General features: G+C 43.7%; 1 protein-coding gene across 3 annotated transcripts; it reads right to left on the reverse strand.

Annotated features, from left to right (window-relative positions):
• Positions 1 to 12,230: 12,230 nt before the first annotated feature.
• On the reverse strand, positions 12,231 to 17,704 carry gata6 (GATA binding protein 6). 3 transcript variants are annotated; one of them, XM_053438476.1, is made up of 8 exons: positions 17,593 to 17,704; positions 17,084 to 17,148; positions 16,063 to 16,972; positions 15,383 to 15,549; positions 14,462 to 14,587; positions 14,258 to 14,345; positions 14,053 to 14,150; positions 12,231 to 13,613 (listed from the first exon to the last, which is right to left on the reverse strand). In XM_053438476.1, exons 2-8 carry the CDS (start codon positions 17,132 to 17,134, stop codon positions 13,452 to 13,454), a joined length of 1,602 nt encoding a protein of 533 aa, XP_053294451.1. In that variant the 5' UTR covers positions 17,135 to 17,148; positions 17,593 to 17,704; the 3' UTR covers positions 12,231 to 13,451. The 3 variants fall into 3 exon arrangements, with proteins under 3 accessions (XP_053294451.1, XP_053294453.1, XP_053294452.1); XM_053438478.1 differs by lacking the exon at positions 17,084 to 17,148 and having other exon boundaries at positions 17,593 to 17,693; XM_053438477.1 differs by lacking the exon at positions 17,593 to 17,704 and having other exon boundaries at positions 17,084 to 17,585.
• Between the last annotated feature and the right edge of the window lie 1,845 nt (positions 17,705 to 19,549).

Raw genomic sequence — 19,549 nt, forward strand, 5'->3', positions numbered from 1 at the left:
GTTCTTCATACAATCTTTTTTCTAACTTTTCATGCATCAGTACAAATCTACATGTAAATACAAATGACAACTTAATACAACTTGGCACTTTTTTACAGTGGCCATGAGAGTTCTGTGCTTCTGCAACTAAAGATAACAGACGAAAGAATGTAGGAAATAAAGCTGCAGAGGAATAAAACACAAGCACACGATTAGTCAAGGACCAAGAAATACACAAAAACACCTCTTGGAGAAATTAAAGACGGGTAAACATGATTCCTACTATATTTGTTTGTAGTCATTCAGGTAGTATTAAGAGTTTGGTTTCCAAATCAAGTTAAAAGCACAAAGCTCAGGCCAATCCAACTTCTGTTGAAATAGAAATAAATGATCAACTGTAAAGCTTTTTTTAAACCGTCAGTTTTAAAAATCCATCACAATCATCAACTGACTCCCTGGTTCAACAATTGCCTACAACACAAATATCGGCCAGATTATCAAACGGTTAAAGTTAAACTGGTTAAGCCATCCGGGCTTCTTTGGAATTGATCTTTTGATTGCATTTGTTTCTTGCACCTTAACTCTGTTAAATTTTAACTTAACTGGAGTGATGTCACTGTGTTTTAAAGACGGCACAATTTAGTTATAAAAGTTAAAATTACAAAATTAGAGAAAGAGGAAAATATAGATTGTGAATCAATGAAAAACACACGACTACACTACTGTATTTATTTAGTGAATAATTTATAGATAAATAGTGTTATGGCTTAATTTTTTTTTTGTATTTATGTTTTGATGGAAGGTTTTACATCCTTATAAAATCACTTTTCATATGAATAAGGTTCCACTGTAAACAGCATCTTTTCAATCTATTCCCGTCATGCAGATGCAGGTTCTGGTATTTTTTATTTCATATTTGGGAGATAGTTCACTGTAGGTGTTGGCACCAATTTGCAGTGAAGTGAGGAGATGATGTTACTCTCTATAAACAGCAGGAGAATCAGCACAAACACACACACACACACACACACACACACACGCACATCCCTTCCCACCAACGCAGAGTCCGACACAAGACCACACAAACTGTTTTTACACCTTGCATCTCTCTGCATAAACACTGCCGCTATTAATTGAATTCACGCTGTTTGTGTACGACTCTGTGTTGCTAGTATGGGAACAAAGAGATTTCAGATCTTCGTCCTCCTCCTCCTCTTCCTCCTCCTCCTCCTCCTCCTCCTCCTCCTCCTGCTGCTGCTGCTGCTCTAATTGAGTGATTCAGAACAGGGCTCAGACACGCCGGCCCTGCGACTCTATCTGACTGGGATATTATCAGAGTGGCTGTCAGACCAGGGTCCAGAGCAGCTTGGGAGGAATGCAGCTTACAACTGTGGGCCAGCAACAGACCCCGCACTGCAACTGCAGACCCTCAACACCCCGCCCCCCCAGCCCCCCCAGCCCCCCACTCCTTAACCACCTCAGGCCAATCAGTCAACAGGACCCCAGGGGCCATTTTCAAAAACAATCACTCTCTCTAAGTAGTCAAGAGGTGCCAGGGCTAATTATAAACAAACTATTGATGTTCTAGCAAAGGATTGTGCTCGACTTTGCCAGAGCAGTAAATGTTTGTGTGTGCGTGCATGTGCATGTGCGTGTGTGTGTGTGTGTGTGTGTGTGTAAGGGTCACAGGAAGGTTCTGCTTGACAGAGCATTCAATTGGCCGTGTAACAGACCTCACCCGATGTGAACGCTGTGTGGAGACACCTACGGCCTCCTCATGACAAGTGCTTTGGGCTTCACCCGAACAAACAGCAAGACATTGTTAATAGGTGAAGATAATTATCAAGTCCTGGTCCTAATGCGTTTTAGCCAATTTTAAGTAAAGTTAGAGTTCAGATCATTTAGGAGTGAGTTCAAGTTTGTGTCATATTCATGAAGACATAAAGAAGGACACACTTTTTAGGGAGCATAGGACGACTATCCCTGAATATACAAATTTCCCAAATCTCCTCCAAATTATATAAAAAACTAGAATGGCTCTCCAGGGCCGCACAGCACCCTGATGAAACCACATTTAAATTCACTAGATCCAGATTGTTATTTGGATCTGCATCACTCACACAAACCATAAATATCTACCTCATGGTGGCACTAGACGTTGGGTCAGGAGATCGAAAAAGTCATTAGGCCTCATCCTCAGGAGACCATGAATCCCTGAACATAATGTCTCAGCGATCTATCCAATAGTTTTTAAGAGAAACTAGTCCGGATGGAAGTGGATTGACCGACCGACTGACAGATCGCCAAGCTGACTGTGCCATCCCTAGAGCCATGCCCCTAAATATATAACACATAAATATACAGAGCAAAAGCTCAGTCTGGGGTCATTAACCTCACAGTGGCACTGAGTGAATCTGGTTTCACCCCTGAGTGCCGCGGCTGCAGCCAGCCCCACTTTAAAACAATGTATTTAGGTCTAAATCATGCGATAAGGCCGCTCGCTGCTGCTCTGTGCCGTGTGACGAAGACAGAGAGCAGAGTGACAGACGCTCTGCAGAGCCAGAATGTTCCATCCTCCTCCGGTTAAAACAACAGCCTTTCCAGAGGAGCTATCGCACTATGACACATGGTCTGATCCAGCGGAGCCGTATTTATTTTGGTATGGGCTACATTTCTTTCCTTTAAGTAATGAATTAAGAAAACACAGGGCCCTGGCGCTGGGATGTGGAGATGTGTGGGAGAGTGCTGCGTGCACCGTCTCACTGCAAACGGGAAAGGAATGGAGTCGGGGGGGGAGGGGGGGGCGGCTGGGGGGGGGGGGGGGGGTGAGGTATCCAAGGAGAGGAGCGTTCCCTCATCCTTTCATGCTCTCATCCTTTCTTCTTTTTTTTTTCCTTTTTTTCTTTTTTGACCTCTCAACCTTTTCCTCTCTTGCTGAAGTCATGTTTTCAGTCCTCTGTCCCAGAGAGACGGCCAAACTTGGGAGCACTTGGATGAGGCGGGAGACGGGGAGTAGAGGAGTTCGAGGGAGTAAAGGGGGGGGCGTCTTGAGAGCAGTCTGAAACACTTTAATGGCGGAGAGGAGACAGAAACGCTGCGTCTATACTGTCTTTTAATGCATGAGTCTTCGCGGGCTTTGTAACGTGGGTTTGAGAGGACGCAGGACATCAGTGAGGTCCGGTGACGAGGCAGTCGGAGTGGTTTTTCGGAACAGCTCCCTCTTCCTGCACGCTCTCCAACAGAACACCTTCTGCAGAGGGGTTAAACAAATGTTAGTGATGCGATAACCAGCCTGTTTATTGAGGGGCCTCCAGAGGGACAGCGAGTTGGCCTGCCCGGGTTTCCACTTTGATGATGTCATACGGCGAGTCCACCAAAAGTCCGCTTTACATCAGTCCTTGGACATGTCTGAATCCGGAAGAAAATAATTTGACATTTGACGGGTTTTACTTGTACGGCAGTGCCTAGATGCTAATGAAAGAGATGAAAGCAAACAACCTCCTGTGCCTATGTCACAGCTTTGGCTCCTCACAGCTGTGACGGGTCCCGATGTGCAGAAATGTACATTATGACAGCTGATGTCAAATGACTGTAACTCAACCCCCGATTGACTCTGGATTCAAGGCCAGGATTCTCTCGGTGCTGCCAAATAAGTCAAAAGTCAGCGAGCGTGTTTCCCTTTTGTTTAAACTAACACATTACAACAAGTGTGTATTCATTCTCCTCAGGCTGCGATGAATGACAGGAGTTCAGCCACTTGAGGAACAATGTGAAACCAACACGTCTTAGCTGCGATATTAATTTGTCTCCAATCCATGTTGTATTTTATTACAATTGCAAACGTGCAGGTTTTAGAGCACAAACATGGACTCTCCTCTGTGGAAGTCAGGTGGTCCATTCATTGGAGATGGTCAGGAGGCGGAGTCCACACGGCATGATTTATACAGATATTCACACCTATGGGCAGAGTGGTAAATCAACCTGACCTGTATGTCTCTGGACTGTGGGAGGAAGTTTGGGTAGCAACAAAAAAACACACACGCACACATGGAGAACATGGAAAAGACACAAAGAAACTTGAACAGTCCCTTTAAGAAAAGGTCATGGCCCACTTGTAAACTACCACCGACGTCAGTAGAGATCGTTTTCAAATCAATCAAACTGTTTGGAAAAGTCCAATCTCACAACGTTGAAGAAAATGGAAATGAACTCCTGGATCCGCCCCCCTAATCTGATCCCACAGCTAAATGAAATGGGCTCTATGTTTCTAACGCTTCCTTCCAACTGGTTTCATGATAACTCATCCAGTAGTTCTTTGCATATTCCTGCTAACTAACGGCCAATCAAACAAACGCTGATAAAAAGTACAACCACCATGGCAGAGGAAACCAACCGGCTCATTCAACTTCACTCATCCATGTAACCTGTGTTTAGATGGGTTTATTAAAAAAGTTGTTTATTTATTGGACTTATTGTTTAAAAGCTGTTGCTCAGTCACACGCCTCATACACATTATCACACAGGAATGTGTAATATTTACTGCATGTATACATAACGGACGGGTAAATGTGTCAGTGTTACCACAATAATAATCATAATCATAATAATAATAGTGATAGAAAATATTTGAATCCTATATCAGGTCACATTCACACATACCTAGAGAACTTGTAATATATACACACTCTGATTCTTTCAGTTATGTGTGAATATTAATGAGTTTCGACCGTTGATTCATTTATATGAAAATCCCTTTGTTGGGGAAGTAATATATAAATAAAGCGTGTTACTTTTATTATTACTCACCATAAGCTGAAACAGAGATTCCACAGCAGAGAACAATAGAGGGTATTAACCTGTTCAAATAAAAAGCACTTCCCACTGTGCTCTTTGCATGAATTCGGGTAACTCCAGGTTTTTCTACAGAAATACTTTACATAAATTCCTCCCCGTTGCACGTAATGTCTTCACTTTCTCCTTCTTCCTGTTTCCCAGTGAAGCGGAGGGCGAGGCCTGGAGGTGAGTTTCAGTTCAGGGTTGAAGAGGGCACTGGCAGGTATTCAACAAGTGTGCAGCCTTTTGTGATAACGGCCGAGTCGACTGGGTGCTCTTGAACAGCGCCTGTAGATTCAGGGGGGGGGGGGAAGAGAGGCCAAGACAGATATGGAGTGTGTCTGCCGTCAAGGTCAGTTTGTACGTTTGTGTGCAGACTCCCTCGCTCTGCTAACAATAGCAAAGCCGTCGCTGCACCGAGAAGCACAACACCCAGCGCTCCCAGGCCGGCCAGTTGAATTTTTTTTGCAGTGTAAGTGAAAGCTTGACCTCATAACTGCGAATTCACTGGAATTTTGTTTTCACAAATGAGGACAGGAAAGGGTAACAGTGGACGCATAAATCAGGGATTTTTTTTCCTTTCTCCCTCCTCAGAATAAGTGACCACATGAGTGTAATAATAAACATGTCAGGCAGAGATTGATGCTGGATGGGCCTGACTCCGGGCACGTAGTTGCTAATCCGTGAGCGAGCGGTGCCCATCTCAGGCACCGGCTCTCCTCGCGATTCCCACATTATCCGAGGGGGGCGAAGCAGGAAGAAATGACAGACATCATTTCCCCCGTGATCAAACGCTGTTGCTCCGTGCGTTAACGCGCCTGATGCAATCTGTCCCGGGCACGGAGTAATTGAATGTGCTGAAATCGGGAACTATTTTGAGGTATTTCCTCTCTTCAGAGCGGCGGGGGCAGATTGGCTTAATTAAGAGGGGGAAAAACAGGAAGTTTTAAAGTCATGTCTATAATTAATTGGACGCCTCAGCCAAAGGGTCTGCCTGGTCAGGGGAGCACGAGGAAGCGGCTCTGTTGTTGTGCTCAGTCACTGGGTTCAGACTCGATACAGACTGTGCTCCTGAGGAAAAATACAGCACGTTACAGCCTGGGCGTTATTCCAGTAGCTATCAGTTCTGACGATGACAGTGAACTCACACCAATAAGAACAGAGATAGAATAAGAACATGGGCACAACCACAAGCGTTGGGACAGTGGGCTTTAAATAAATGTGGACCACACGTTTCCACTTCCTCCCACTGTACAGAACATGAACCCAAAATATCCCTGATGCTGGTGCTGTCATTCAGATCCACTTGGGCAGTACAGAGTAAACTAGAGTGACAGCATTTTCTTGCCTGAGAGAAAATTAGCAGCATAAGAAAATTGTCATTTCAAAACGTTCAGGTATCAACGAGCTTGATCAGACTTTTTAACCCGTCTTTATAGCGTCAAATAACCAATTAAAACCAAACCAACCTGGTTTTAATTGATGTGATATCAGTATCAGATCTACTGGACCTGAATCGTAGGCTACTTGAGCAGCTCCTTTAATAATTGAGCCCAAATTTGCCCTAAATTCAAACCACTCCACTTTCACGTGAGCAGGGAGAATCATGATCATTTCATTGATATGGCTTCACCTTGTCTAATGTTTACAACGCAGATGATTGACTTTAGGTCGAGCAATGCAGTGGGAATAGTCCTGGTCAACACATGCAGACAAATACAATTGGGAAGTTTCCAACTTCCCCCAGCGTTGATATGCTAACACGGACGAGTTCGGCATTATGACTGATCTCTATGTTTTCTATCTTTAGGTAGCCTAGTATTTTTGTTAATTCATAAAAAGTGGAAAAATAGCCAGAACAGAAATGAGCTGAGAGTTGAATGGCGGTCTGTACCTTCTGTTTGGGAGCCTGCCCTGACAGCCTGTTATTTATCTGAGAGGCTCATTTGGTTATCAGGAGCGTTGGTCAGAGGCCTCAGCGGAGAGCCGCCCAATCAGACGAGCCGGGAGTCTCACCGGTCTCCTCCTCCGTCGGGGGCCGCTGCATCCTGAAGTTCATCCCCCGTCCTCACCAGGAGGCTCCGCTGCTATCTCGAGCTCTAGATGAAAATTTATTACGCTTCAAGACTTCGGTGAGCCAAATGGTGTTTACACAAGCATACCTCGTTTCTGAGAGAGTGTGGGTGCTGAGGTCTGAGAAACCGCGTTGCATTCTGGGTAGGAGGGGCTGGTAAAATCCTGTCGAAATTTGTATCCTCCCCGGTGGACCCGAATGAGTAAGGCAATGGCTCCGTGTAGGATTCTCTGGAAGGCTGGAGATTCTGCTGCCTGGTCGGGAGGGAACGGCTTCTTCCTCCCTCCTCATCCAAGTCAAACACAGAAACAAAAACACAAACAGGCAACGTGCTGAGCGTGATCGGGCCTGGAAATCACCCGTCTCTGACTCACCGCATTGTTTTGTCTGTTTCACACCAGACCTGCTCAATAAAGATAGCGGCAGTGACGAGGCGAGACAGATCTGCAGAGATTTATGCCACTTTCTTTCACAGAGTGTAATCAACGCAGTATATTTCTCATCTGTCGAAAAAGCAGTGAAACCGGACCCGCTCGGGGTTAGGGTTCGGTTTTGTCTGCGCGTCCTCTCACAATCATGATCGACTCCTGACCACGCATCACCGGGAGAGAATGCGCTCTCCCTGTCCAGACAGTTATTAGCACGTTGCTTGTTGACACACGTTTAATTGATTAAAACAGGCCCCGCTGTGATTTCACCGTGTTTTGTTTTAAAAGGCCGCGCTTCAGACAGAAATACTCGGGGAAGTATTGCATTTGGCGGCGAGCTCCGGTTCCCATACGAGAGCTCACTGAGCCTAATTCGAAACGCCTTGGACGCAGAGGCTGACTGCCGGGCGGCCGGAGGAGAGGAGAGGAGAGGAGAGGAGAGATAGCTGTAACCTTAAATTGAACTCACAGGAATCTCGGCATACTACTTGGATGGCGGCGGCATTAAAAAAAACTTACACGATGTTGTACATGATTTAGTGGCTGAGTTTCAAAGCTCAGACTCCTTCAGACAGAGGGGCTGCAGCTCACTTCTCCTAGGAGAGAGAAAAAGAAAACTCTCACCGGACAACAGCAGCGACTCGTTGTGAGGAAACGGGAGGTGATTTGATAGTCAAATTGTTCTGGCCTGGTCAGAGCCACCTTCGTCCCGCTAATACAGTTTCTACAGTTGAGGGGGGGGGGGGAGTTTACTGAAGAGCTGATGAGTAACAAGACCAGAGAAGCAGCTACATGTGGCTTTCATGGCCACAGTGGCAATGATAATTTGCAGGTGTCCTTTCCAAAACACAGCCCACACGTTTCTTTCACTAACAATAGTAGTAACACACTTTGTGCAGCTCCCTGTCCCCGGCTGATTAACACAGGAACTTGTGTAAGTGCACGCTTGGCTCACTGTGCACTATCAGAAACGTTCCCAGCAGCTCGCACCTTCACGTGGGAACAACAGTTTGGACAAACACACAAAATGGGAGCAGCTTGTTTTCCAGGCACGACAAACATTCAGTCCCAACACAATTTTTTTGTGTCTTGAACATGTGCAGGGAACTTGCAGTAGCAGATAGAGAAATGTTTTTTTAAATACGTGTGTGACATTTCTATAGAGAATCAAGTTTTTATTGTTTTTATTTGATTGTTTGATGATGGTTTGATGATCTGGACTGCAGCATTTATACAGGAAATCCATTGAGAAAATATTTCCATATTTCCCCAAAATAAATATTGTATCTCCCTGACGTAAAAAACATATTTATAAACGAGATATTATCATTCTAACACATTTGGCTTTTTTATTCAGATATCAAATTAATAACAACAATTTAAAATTGTGAAAGTGTGGTATACATTGTGTCTGTCTGTTGTTACTAGTCTGTTGTAGCTGAATTGTATGAACAATGACAAATCAATCATGTCATTTCTTTCATTTTCAATAAGAAAGACAGTAAATAAAGTTTTGATTTAGACATTTTGAATCTCCCCCAGGCAGAACTGGAGCAGCTTCACTCTCAGGTTAAAGGGTTGTCACTTGTCAAGGAACTTTTTTTTCCCTTTTTCTTCCAAACAAAGCGTTTTGCTTTCGTCTTTTCCTGCACTTCCAGCGTTCAATATTTCCTCCCCATTAATCCTGAGGGCTGACAACTTCCTGGCAAATCTTTACGACACACACACACACACACACACACACACACACACACACACACACACACACACATGCACGCAGGCTACACTCACGTACACTCAGAGCCAGGCCAAGTGATATTCTGTCCCACCCTGACATTTTCACTCTTCTTCAGGAGAAGTGTGTTTTCCTCGAACACGAGTCCTTCCCTGAACACACTCCCACTGTCTGTGTTATAGGTAACTTTGGCTTTATGACGTCATATCTGCTACGTGGAGCCGTGCTCTCTGACACTTCGTTTTATTACAACAGAGCTGATGTTTAATTATTAGAGAAGAGGAAGGGTTGAGTTTCTTATCATTCCTCATTATTTTTTGGCCCAATGTTTCCCTTGTGTGTAACAAACTTCCTGTGAGTAAGAGGCTGAGAGTTTGACAAGGGTGGAGGAGGAGGCGCCTTTATTCTTTCCTTTACACTTGTGGCCGTGTTTACTAAAGCTGACTCTGTGGACACAGCTTTGAAAGCACAGTTTGGCTTTCTATGAATCAGACGAGGAGAGTCAATCATATTCCAGCGCAATTAAAGGTTTACATTCACAAACGATCAGAGATCATTGGTTGAGACTCCACATATTAAAGCCGTATAAAGTTACATGGTGTTTACAACCGTTTTTGTTTTTTTTCTCCCAGAATGTGCCCCCGTGTCTGTCGAGGAAACCACAAAAGGGCTGAGTCAGAGATGGCATCTCTTCCGGAGGCAGGGCCAGCGGTGCTCTCCTTTGAAAGGCAGCATGGAAAGATCAACAGGCATCTCCTGAGGGAGCCACTGGGCCATGCTGCGCCGCGGCCCCGTGGTCAAACAGCCCTGGGCCCTGGAGTCTGCTGCTGCTGTTGGGTTAGCCCCGCGCTGTTTACTTTGGGAGGACTTTCAACCCTGGGCTGCCATCAAGATCTCTCTCCCTCTCTGGCTGTCTGCGTCTGTGTCAGCCGTCCTATCTGCTCGGCCCAACTTCTCCAGCTAATGTCGACAGAATCCCTTTTCTGTTCCACGGCTGCACCTCCGTGACTCTCACAGGTTAAACGTGTAGCCTTGTGGCTTGCATCTCTTTCATGGACGTGCACAGTGTGGGGCTGAAGCTGGCTGTATCTGCCCATATACGCTCTTTGACTGATGAAAACAGGTTTTATTATCAATGTGGCTGCATTAACATGAGAAACGCAAAAGCTGCTAAAGTTTGACCAAATTAAATGTCAATATCATCAAGTCGCAAAAGAGTTTTTTAAATGTTGCAAAGCGATTCTCCTTAAAATGTGACTCTGTCCAAACTGACGCTAACCTTGTGACTGTCGGTTTGAATTTTCCTAAACGTATATTCTAAAAATGTAATTTTACACGATGACCACAATTCAATTCAATTCAATTTTATTTGTACCGCGCCAAATCATAATATACATTATCTCAAGGCACTTTACATAGTTTATAAAATTATAGAGAAACCCCAACAGTTCCCACACAATGTCCACTCATAATGATCGGAATTCATTTATTGAATTTATTTTTTCTGACACTTGAATATTGCGGTTTGCAATCGGCTCACGATACAAAAACCATATCCCTGCTTCAGCTAGTTTACAGGAAACTTTCACCTATCTGCAGTACAGCTTTAACTAACACTAGCATGATGGGGGGGGGGGGGGTAGCCTTTGTCAGATTGTCTGTGTACGTCCCTGGTGCATGTGGTGGTGGTTGCGACCCTCAGCTTTGTGAACATCTCTCCAGATGAGAGCCAATGACTGCAGGGAGGACTCCTGTTGTGTTTACGTGTCCTCCCTCGCCGCACCGTGGATACCAGTCAGCCAGTGCCAAGGTGGGACCACATCATTAATTAAGAAACCTATAAATATTTAGCCCTGTTCTGAGTTGAACACTAGTTTTCATTTACAAATCCAACAGTGGGTTTTGTCATTTATCTGCCAGGAAGCTGGAGCACTGAAAGCCCGGTGGTCCCAGGGCACAGATTGAGTTTTATATAACACCCAGTGCAAAACGAAAGCATGCCAAACCTTCCCATCTCTGCACCAGTAACGCTGAAGACTCACTGGCTGAATGGAATAGAACCGTCTGCCTGATTCCAGTTAAATGCAGAAGTTTGATCCTCCGCAAATTAAAACACAAGCAACAACAATAAGTGTCCACGTCACAAGTGTGGATGTGGCCTTTGTGCCGAGAGCAGCACATTCCTCCACACTCAATAAACCCGGCTGAATCAATACGTCAAAGAGCAGACAGATAACGCTGAGCCGAGACATAAATCTCCAGCATCTCTAAAAAATCTTTTCATGTGCTGCTACTCACAGGCCATTCCTGCTCAAGTACAGTAAACATTGTGACAGGTACTTTGAGCTGCTGGTTCAAGAGGACACAGGAGAGTGGGCCGTGCACTGAGACCCACCGGGGCTAAATGGCCAGAGAAGAAAAACTCTGGAGTCAAAATGTATAAAAAAGAAGAATAAAATTTGCTTCAATAAAAAAGTTTGGAGGCAAATCAGCAAGAAAACACAGGAAATGATTGAGTCCTGAAGTGTTTTCAAATTTAGGGGAAATATGTTGTGAAAATGAGGCATGAATTTTATTTTTTGTCGCAGTGATTCCAGGAAATATTTGCTTTGAATTATCTGATCTGACAAATCTCATGATGAAAAAAGTGTCTCTTCTGGGTTTTAATTCATGGCTGTGATCGCCTCAAAGAAACTGACATACACTCAAGCTCTGTTCAAAACACATTGATTCATTTTTGCATCACCAGAACAATTTATTGGACGGAATTTAAATAATAATTATTTCCAGGAAGAAAAAAAAAACATATAGCAAACAAACAAAAAGAAAAAACATCATATTTCAGAAAAATAAATAAACTCCATCAAAATGAATGGCATGCCCTTTTTGAATGTAGTGAGTTTTGGAAGAATAAAATAAAACATAAAAAAAAAAAAGGAATAACTTTACACAATATCCAACTCAACAGATTGTCTTCATCTTTAAAAAAAAATCTCCTTGTGGTTGTTTTGGGGCCTGGAATGGCTTTTTGAGACTCCACCCACACCAAGACCGGAGGAGGCGTGGAGGGTGTCGAATCAAACATACCTCTCAAATTGTTTCAGATTCTGCATGCCACCCATTCTGTGGTGATTTCACCATTTGATTACTTGGAAATAAAAAAATAATAAACTGTGATATGAACTGTTTGCATCTTTATTTATTGTCTCATTAAACATCTCGCCACGTTAAACTGCTGGGTCGTTACATTCCTTTGGATCCTCGCTGGGACTAGTCATCGAAAGTAACATGAATTTGTTCAGGTGACCTCACTCTCCACATTGCTCTGATTGTGGTATACAAATTGATGCAACAGTACATACTTGCATTGTGACAGCTACACAGTCTATAATGAATCAGGTTGCAAAGCCAACAGTTGTGTAACATAAATGTCAGGTTGGCTCACAGCTATTCTGGGTGTGCTTTGTTCCAGCGAGCCGTCCGACCTCTTCACATGTGAAATAGTGTTTTCGAAGCCCTGCTTTGAGAGAAGTACCATCACGCTACAGCCCACAGCCGACAAGTATCAAAAAAAATTAGTCTGAAGGAGTCGATATTTGCAATGAATTAAACAAACACACTAGATGACACAGTCATTTATACCCTGTTTAAACCAAACAAGTTTCAGTCAAATACAGTAAGAGCTTTCAGTGGAAAACATGTGCAGATTCAACACTACTGCTACTAACAACCACTTGTAAAGAAATAAAAATAGGAAAAGAAGACATCAGAAAGGTTTTAACTTCTACTCTATATTGATATCTTTATTAACAATCATAGCCATGTTTTCAACATTGGAAGATTTATAAATATTCTTTCTTCTTTTGATTCATTAAAGTTGTCTCGGCACGTGTGGCATGATTCCAGTTGTGGAAAGAAAAGGAAAAATCTAAATGTACTTAAAAAGAGCTCAGCGCTTTATGAAGCACTGATATCCAATCAACAGCTTTTTTCTTCCGAGAGGAAATCCGTTATGTACACGATGGCCTTGCTTCTTGACCCCCGGGTCTGGTTCTGTGCCACGGACGGGGTGAGATATCGAGGGCACGGCAGGTCCAGGAACCGTCCGCAGCAGGCCACCTGGTTGATCACAGGCCTGGAGTCTCCCTTTTTGGTTTTTCTTTTTCTTTAAGGCAACAAGATCCCCACACCGATCTGGAAACAAATCCCAGATACTCCAATCTTCAAGCTCGCAGCACGACCTGAAGTGGTCTCACGATTCTTTTTCCCCCAACGTCCGACTCTCTCTTGCATCAGCTGCAAGGAAGGAAACAAACAATGCCCCCGGAATACTTCCACAACACATAGCATCCAGACAGAAGGGGCCAGGGATTGATGTCCTCCCACAACCAGATTTTGGTGTTCAAGCTAGAGCCATGGCGCACCAGGGTTCACCCCTCACTGAAGCTACATCTGATGGCTGGGTCAAGCCCACGCTGGTGTACAGGCCGTCCTGTGCCGGGTACTTCAGCGCTGAGGCCGAGCCTGTTCCCTCCCCTGAGCTGGACAGCACAGACGAACTGACCTGCAGCAACAGAGCAAAAATAAAAACTGCATTATTAGTCTGACTATAGAAATTCTTCTTCTATAGAAATGCACCTGCTGCTGTTTGAGGAGTGTGGTACTCATTTAATTTAAATTGAGATAATACATGCATGGTACAAATGAGGGAGAATAGCATCACATCCAAGAAATGTGAATTTTACAGCTGTTAACCATTTGACCTAAGAAAGAACTGAATCATTAAACAACATTTAACCCTGAGGATTCATCGTGTTCCACATTTGAAATAAATTTATGTCAAGTTAAGTTCAAATTATTGAGTCCCATAAAAAGTATTTCATGTATCTATTCTAATTATAATTTGTATGATATATGATACAGATGTCCAATTATAATTGACTGCAATAAAAAAAGAACAATTTTTAATACATAAATTAGAAAAGCATAAATTAAAGTCTTACCCCTGACACCTGTCCGGAGGGAGAGCTGTTTTTCGAGCAATCTTCAGAATTGGATGAGGAGGTGGATGTGGGAGTCATAGAGATTGAGTTGTTATTTCCTATAAAAACATAACGTATATTATTAAGGTCCGTTTTTTTGAGAAAAAGCCAAGTGTTGATCATATTTATTTACAGGCAGAGAAATAAGAAATAAGCAGACGCTCACCAGAGGATCCCTTTGCTTTATTCATTGTCTTGGGTTTTCTTTTTCTCGTCTGAATTCCCTCTTTCTTCATTGCGAGCGGCCGAGGTACCTGCAGATTGGATCATTTGGACACAGAGATGTATTAGTTTTCTGTGACGCTGTGGTTATTTGTGCATATCCCTGTTATCAAATCAGCAAGAAATATGAAATTAAACCTCCACTCACCCCGTGTAATTTTGTGTAAAGGCCGCATGCGTTGCACACTGGCTCTCCCTCTGCATTTCTGCGCCACAGAGTTGTCGTGCTGGTTTGACAGTTGGCGCAGGAGAGGCCGATTCTTCTTGATGTCGACTGGAGATTTTAAAAAAACATAAAACATAAGTATCAAAGTCAGATTCAAGCTTTTCAATAAAAAATTAATGATATTCATGGATTTGTCAAAGTCATTTGGGAGTGTTTTTCAAGTGAAAGCCACACTCCACCAGTTGCATTATAGTCCGACCATTCACACCCTATTTCCTAAGAACAATAAAGGCTCCATTATGATCTCCATGTAACTGGCTTTTTACGCACGGCTTTCTACAGGATGTTACTTTGCAAGGAGTGTCCATGCGTGACGTTCGGTTTTCCTGGTCAAAGCCGTGCGTAATGCTGCGTAATGGCACCAGGAACAGATTTGTCTCTTTCGCCTGTTAAGATTAAATTACCCAAGATGAAAAGGCCCCGAGTGGCTGATTAAGTGCCCGATTAATTACGCTAACAATTGTCCTCTGTGTGAATGCATATGTGGTTTTAATCCAATTAAACCAGCGCCATCGAGTCCATTCAAACCAAATTTTTAAGAAATTAACACATTTTCTTCTCGTCCCGTATCAACTTAATTTCTACGATTGTTGACTGATTCTTTTAAATCAATTGGTTCATGTGCTGAATTTCATTAGTTTACATTTATTATATGATGAGTGATTTATTTTACAAGCTCATTTATGCGTATTTTACAAGATACACCCCAGATAAAGTGGGATAATATCTATTTGATTTAAATCGTCTGGAGCTGTAATATTTAATGGCTAACCACGGATATCGTGGCTGATAACCTGCAGCCATTAGGCAGGAAATTGAGCGTTTAAGTGGTCCCTTGCTTACCGTCCGTTTCTGGGGTTTAATTAATGGCCTGCTCAGCCCATTCATTTTGCTGTACAGGCCGCAGGCGTTGCAGAGAAAGTGGCCCGTGCCGTCGCGCCTCCACAGCGGCGTGGAGATGGAGCCGCAGTTGACGCACTCCCTGCTCTCCCCCATGTCGTCGAGAATATCTGCAACAGATCAAAAACAAACTCAAATCAGACAAATCTTAATCCGTTGAAATATGCCACATTTTTTTAAGTAGTATTTTGTAAATCCTTTGTCAAGTGAGGGAAATGAAATATGACCCATAGACTCCATGTATGTCTGCACACATATTGTATCACTGTATTTAAATGAAGACTTAAATAAATCTGACTGAATAAATCCTGCTGCTTGAATACCCATGGGGGTTTATTTTTATATTGAATGGTCATGTTTTGGCCAGTCGTCGTAGGTTTACGCACAGAAACAGGCCTGATTTTTCTCGCAGCTCTGACACAAACATGCTGCCTCGTGCCAAAGTTCTACAAAGGAATATATTTGTGGTTGACTACTTTGTCAAACAGAGTCATTTTGAATTTCTAAACTTTGGCCTCCATCAGGTCCTCTTACCAAAACATTTCCCCAACTCAGACTGTGAGAATGAAAACGTTTCCATCGCCATGACCTCCACTAATTTGCAGTTTGGTTCTTTTTCTTACCTCCGTTTGGTGCTCGGATCAGGGGCGCGCCTCTGCTCTGCAAGGTGTGCAGCATGGTGTTGTCGAAAGGTCCCCCGGTCCAAGGCGAGGGCAGCTGGGAGAGCTGCGGTGCGACGTAAGGAGAGTATGGACTCGCGTAGGTGCCACCGAGGGGCCGAGAGAGGCCGTACTGGTCCCTGTTGCTCATGTTCAGCGTGTTAGTGTAACCGGTGTCTCTCGGGGTTCCGTTATTCATGGGCGGACTTGGAGGGTAGTGGAACCGGCTGGAGGTGTGCGGGCTCCCGGTGCTGTACGAGGGGCTCTCCGGGGTGGACTGCGACCAGACCGAGTGACTGGAGACGGCGTGGCTGGACTGCGCAGAGCCGCTGGCCTGCAGGTAAGATAGGCTGGGTATCATGGGGCCCACCCGGGAGCTGGGCACGTACACGGGAGAGTTGGGGTTGGAGTGCATGTAACCACCAGAGGAGGAATCATATCCAGTCTGGCTTTGGGCTGCGGCGATGGCCAGCGTTTGGTACATGTCGGCCGAGTCCAGCAGCAGGCTCGCCTTGTGCGCTCCGCTGGGTAGGACGAGCTTGCTGCCCTGGTCTAAATCCGTAAACAGCGGGATGTCCTCGGCGGCGTTCAGGGTGTTGTTATGGTGTCCGAAGTGAACGTAGGAGTGCAGTGATCTGCCGTCGGAGCGGCGGTGCCCCAGCGCGTCGAGCTCGCTCGGAGCCGTCCTCAGCTCCTCCGAGGTGGGGCCGTTCCTCCTGCTGTCACCTGGCAGGTAGGTCTGCTCAGCCGGTGACCCTGGGCTGCTGGATACTTCTCGCTTGACCATTGACCAGCTGTTTTCGCCCAGCTCCATCCAGGAGCACTTTCCATACACCGGAGGGGTTAATAAAAAATGCTCAGGGAGTTGTCTACCCTGTAAGAACATAAGAAAAAAGAATGTTAACCCTTGGGAAATTGGAGGAAAATACACTCGTGTCGAGCGAGTTCAAAATGTGCCACAAAATGCATCCAGACAGAAACTCGCCAAAGTTGTGGAAAAACGCAAGTCCACTTCGGGCAGAGAGTGTGATTTCATCTTTAGAGGAGAGGCTGAAATAAAAAATAAAAAAATAAAGAATAAATCAAGAATCTACTAAACTAAAACTTGATCATCTCTAACTCCAGTCAAACACCATTCAGTCCACAGGGGCTGTCATACTCCCATTAAGAGCGCACGAGAGCGCCTGGATCCATCCGTGTCAAATCCCTGTCCTCCCACACACACATGCACACACATAAGAGATTGGAAAACAAAACGCAATATGTCTTCACAGCAAAAAAGAGATAACCATTTGATAAGACCCGAAACAGATAAGGACCGAGGGGAAGACTCGAGCGATAAAAAAAAAAAAAACGACACCCCGAATTGACGCGTAAAGTCCCGCCGCGCTCGGCCCCACATTACGCACATTTAACCCGACTGTGCGCCGTGAGGGGCGGATAAAGAAACAGAGGAGGCACAGAAAGAAAAACTTGTCTCTTCTCGCCACATACCTGCTAGTTGTGTGCCATATATCTCAGTGTGAGTCCTCAGTGGCGAGTCGCTGCGTCTCCTGGCTGGAAGTAACGGGGAAACGTCCAAGCGCTCCAACTCCGTTTATGAGAGGAGGCGCTTGGTGCCGCGGCTGCAGGAGGCGGACCAATCACGAGGAGCGCGAGCGGCCGGAGACGCGATGGGGGTGCGAGTCTGTTGATGAACTCCTCCAATCAATCACACGGAGGAACAGAGAGAAAGACAGGAAGAAAGAGGAAGAAAAGAAGAAAGAAAGAGAGAGAGAGAGACCTGATCAAGTCTGAGTTTTATTAACATGCAAATGTCATCATGTTTCTGTGGTTCTGGACAGAGATGGAGCTCCACCTCTTTTCTAATGTTCTTATATTTTTAAATTCATCAAATGTGATTTCTGATGAATCACAAATAATAAGTCTCATGACTCAAAATGAAGCCTATACATTATTTTATTCCATTTCATTGTCTACATTTTTTTTAAATGATTATAGTCTGTTACTATTAACGATAATAATAATACTAGTAATAATAATAAAAGCTTCTTATAATATTGTACTATTTATTTTATATACATATCAGTATTATTAGAAGTAGTGTTATCATAATTATTTATATATAGACTCTGGTGACTTGTCTCTTTTCTTGTGTTTTCACTTAATGTTAAATTGTTACTATTTTTCTATTTCGTGATATTGCAGCTGAGAATTTAAAAATAACCATCATTCATCGGTTGTTACCCGATTCAATTTAAACTTGTATTTCTCCAGCTCAGATACACAATGCAAATTCCAAGATTATATATCAATAACAACAATAATATGATATAACTAATTATTGTTGACTGAAATGTGCTTTTACTTTTTATATAGTTTTCTTTGAATTGCTCATACCCCAGATTTCAAAAGCAGTAACCGTTAAGGTAGTTCTCTTTATTTACACTATTGTATCGCTGCTTTTATTATGGTGAATTATCTGAGTACTTCCTTTATTTCTGTTTGATAATTCCAGTTAATATTAGGCTAACAGTGTTTCTCAGTGTTATCTCTAAACTATTTAAATGTATTTTGATGTATGGATATTGATCTGTACATGTTTTGATGTTTAGATATTAAACAACTAATAACCTATATTTTTAATAGATAACACAAAAAAAAACAAAAGCATAGGCTTCATTTGTGTTTATTTAAGGCCCTGGTGTAAAGTCTTGATTTCTTCCTCTTTGTTTATTCGCTCGAGTCATGCGCACTGATCCATGAATCTCCTCCAAATTAGTTTATTTAAGTCAGACGCTTTTCATTCAGGATTAAACATGCGGAGGCACAAACTGTGAGCAGCGTCGCTTTGAAGCTCGGATGATTGGTTCAGCCTGAATATACATGTGCGCTCAGTGAAGTGATCAAAAGTCACCAGAGGTGTCAATTGAATCATTCACTCGTTCGCAGCTCTTCTCTCGTGCGCGTTCACAGAGGTGGACTAATAGTTCCCGGTTCATCACACTCACAACCATTAGACAGGTATCTTTGTGTGCGTGCGAGTGCGTGTTTGTGTGTGTGTGTGTGTGTGTGTGTGTGTGTGTGTGTGTGTGTGTGTGTGTGTGTGTGTGTTTGTGTGTGTGTGTGTGCGTGTGTGTGTGTGTGTTTACACTGGGTCTAGAGTAGAGATAGCTGAGAACTGCAGAGCTCTGGACTGCACAGCACCACTGTTATTAGGCCACAACTAACCACTACTACTATATACTACTACTGTAACTGTATTGTAATTACTGTTAATACTGCTTCTACTGCTTCTTCTGTTCATAGTGTTAATGCTGCACATGCTGGAAACTACTACCTTCGAATATTTATAATATTATCATTCCATGTCTCCATAATACAGGCTGAAGTGAAGGGAGATCTGAGAACTGCACCATTTTCGACTAATACTCCTACTTCTATTATTCTT

Source organism: Pleuronectes platessa, chromosome 13 (assembly GCF_947347685.1).
Source record: "Pleuronectes platessa chromosome 13, fPlePla1.1, whole genome shotgun sequence".
NCBI classification, from domain to species: Eukaryota; Metazoa; Chordata; class Actinopteri; order Pleuronectiformes; family Pleuronectidae; genus Pleuronectes; species Pleuronectes platessa.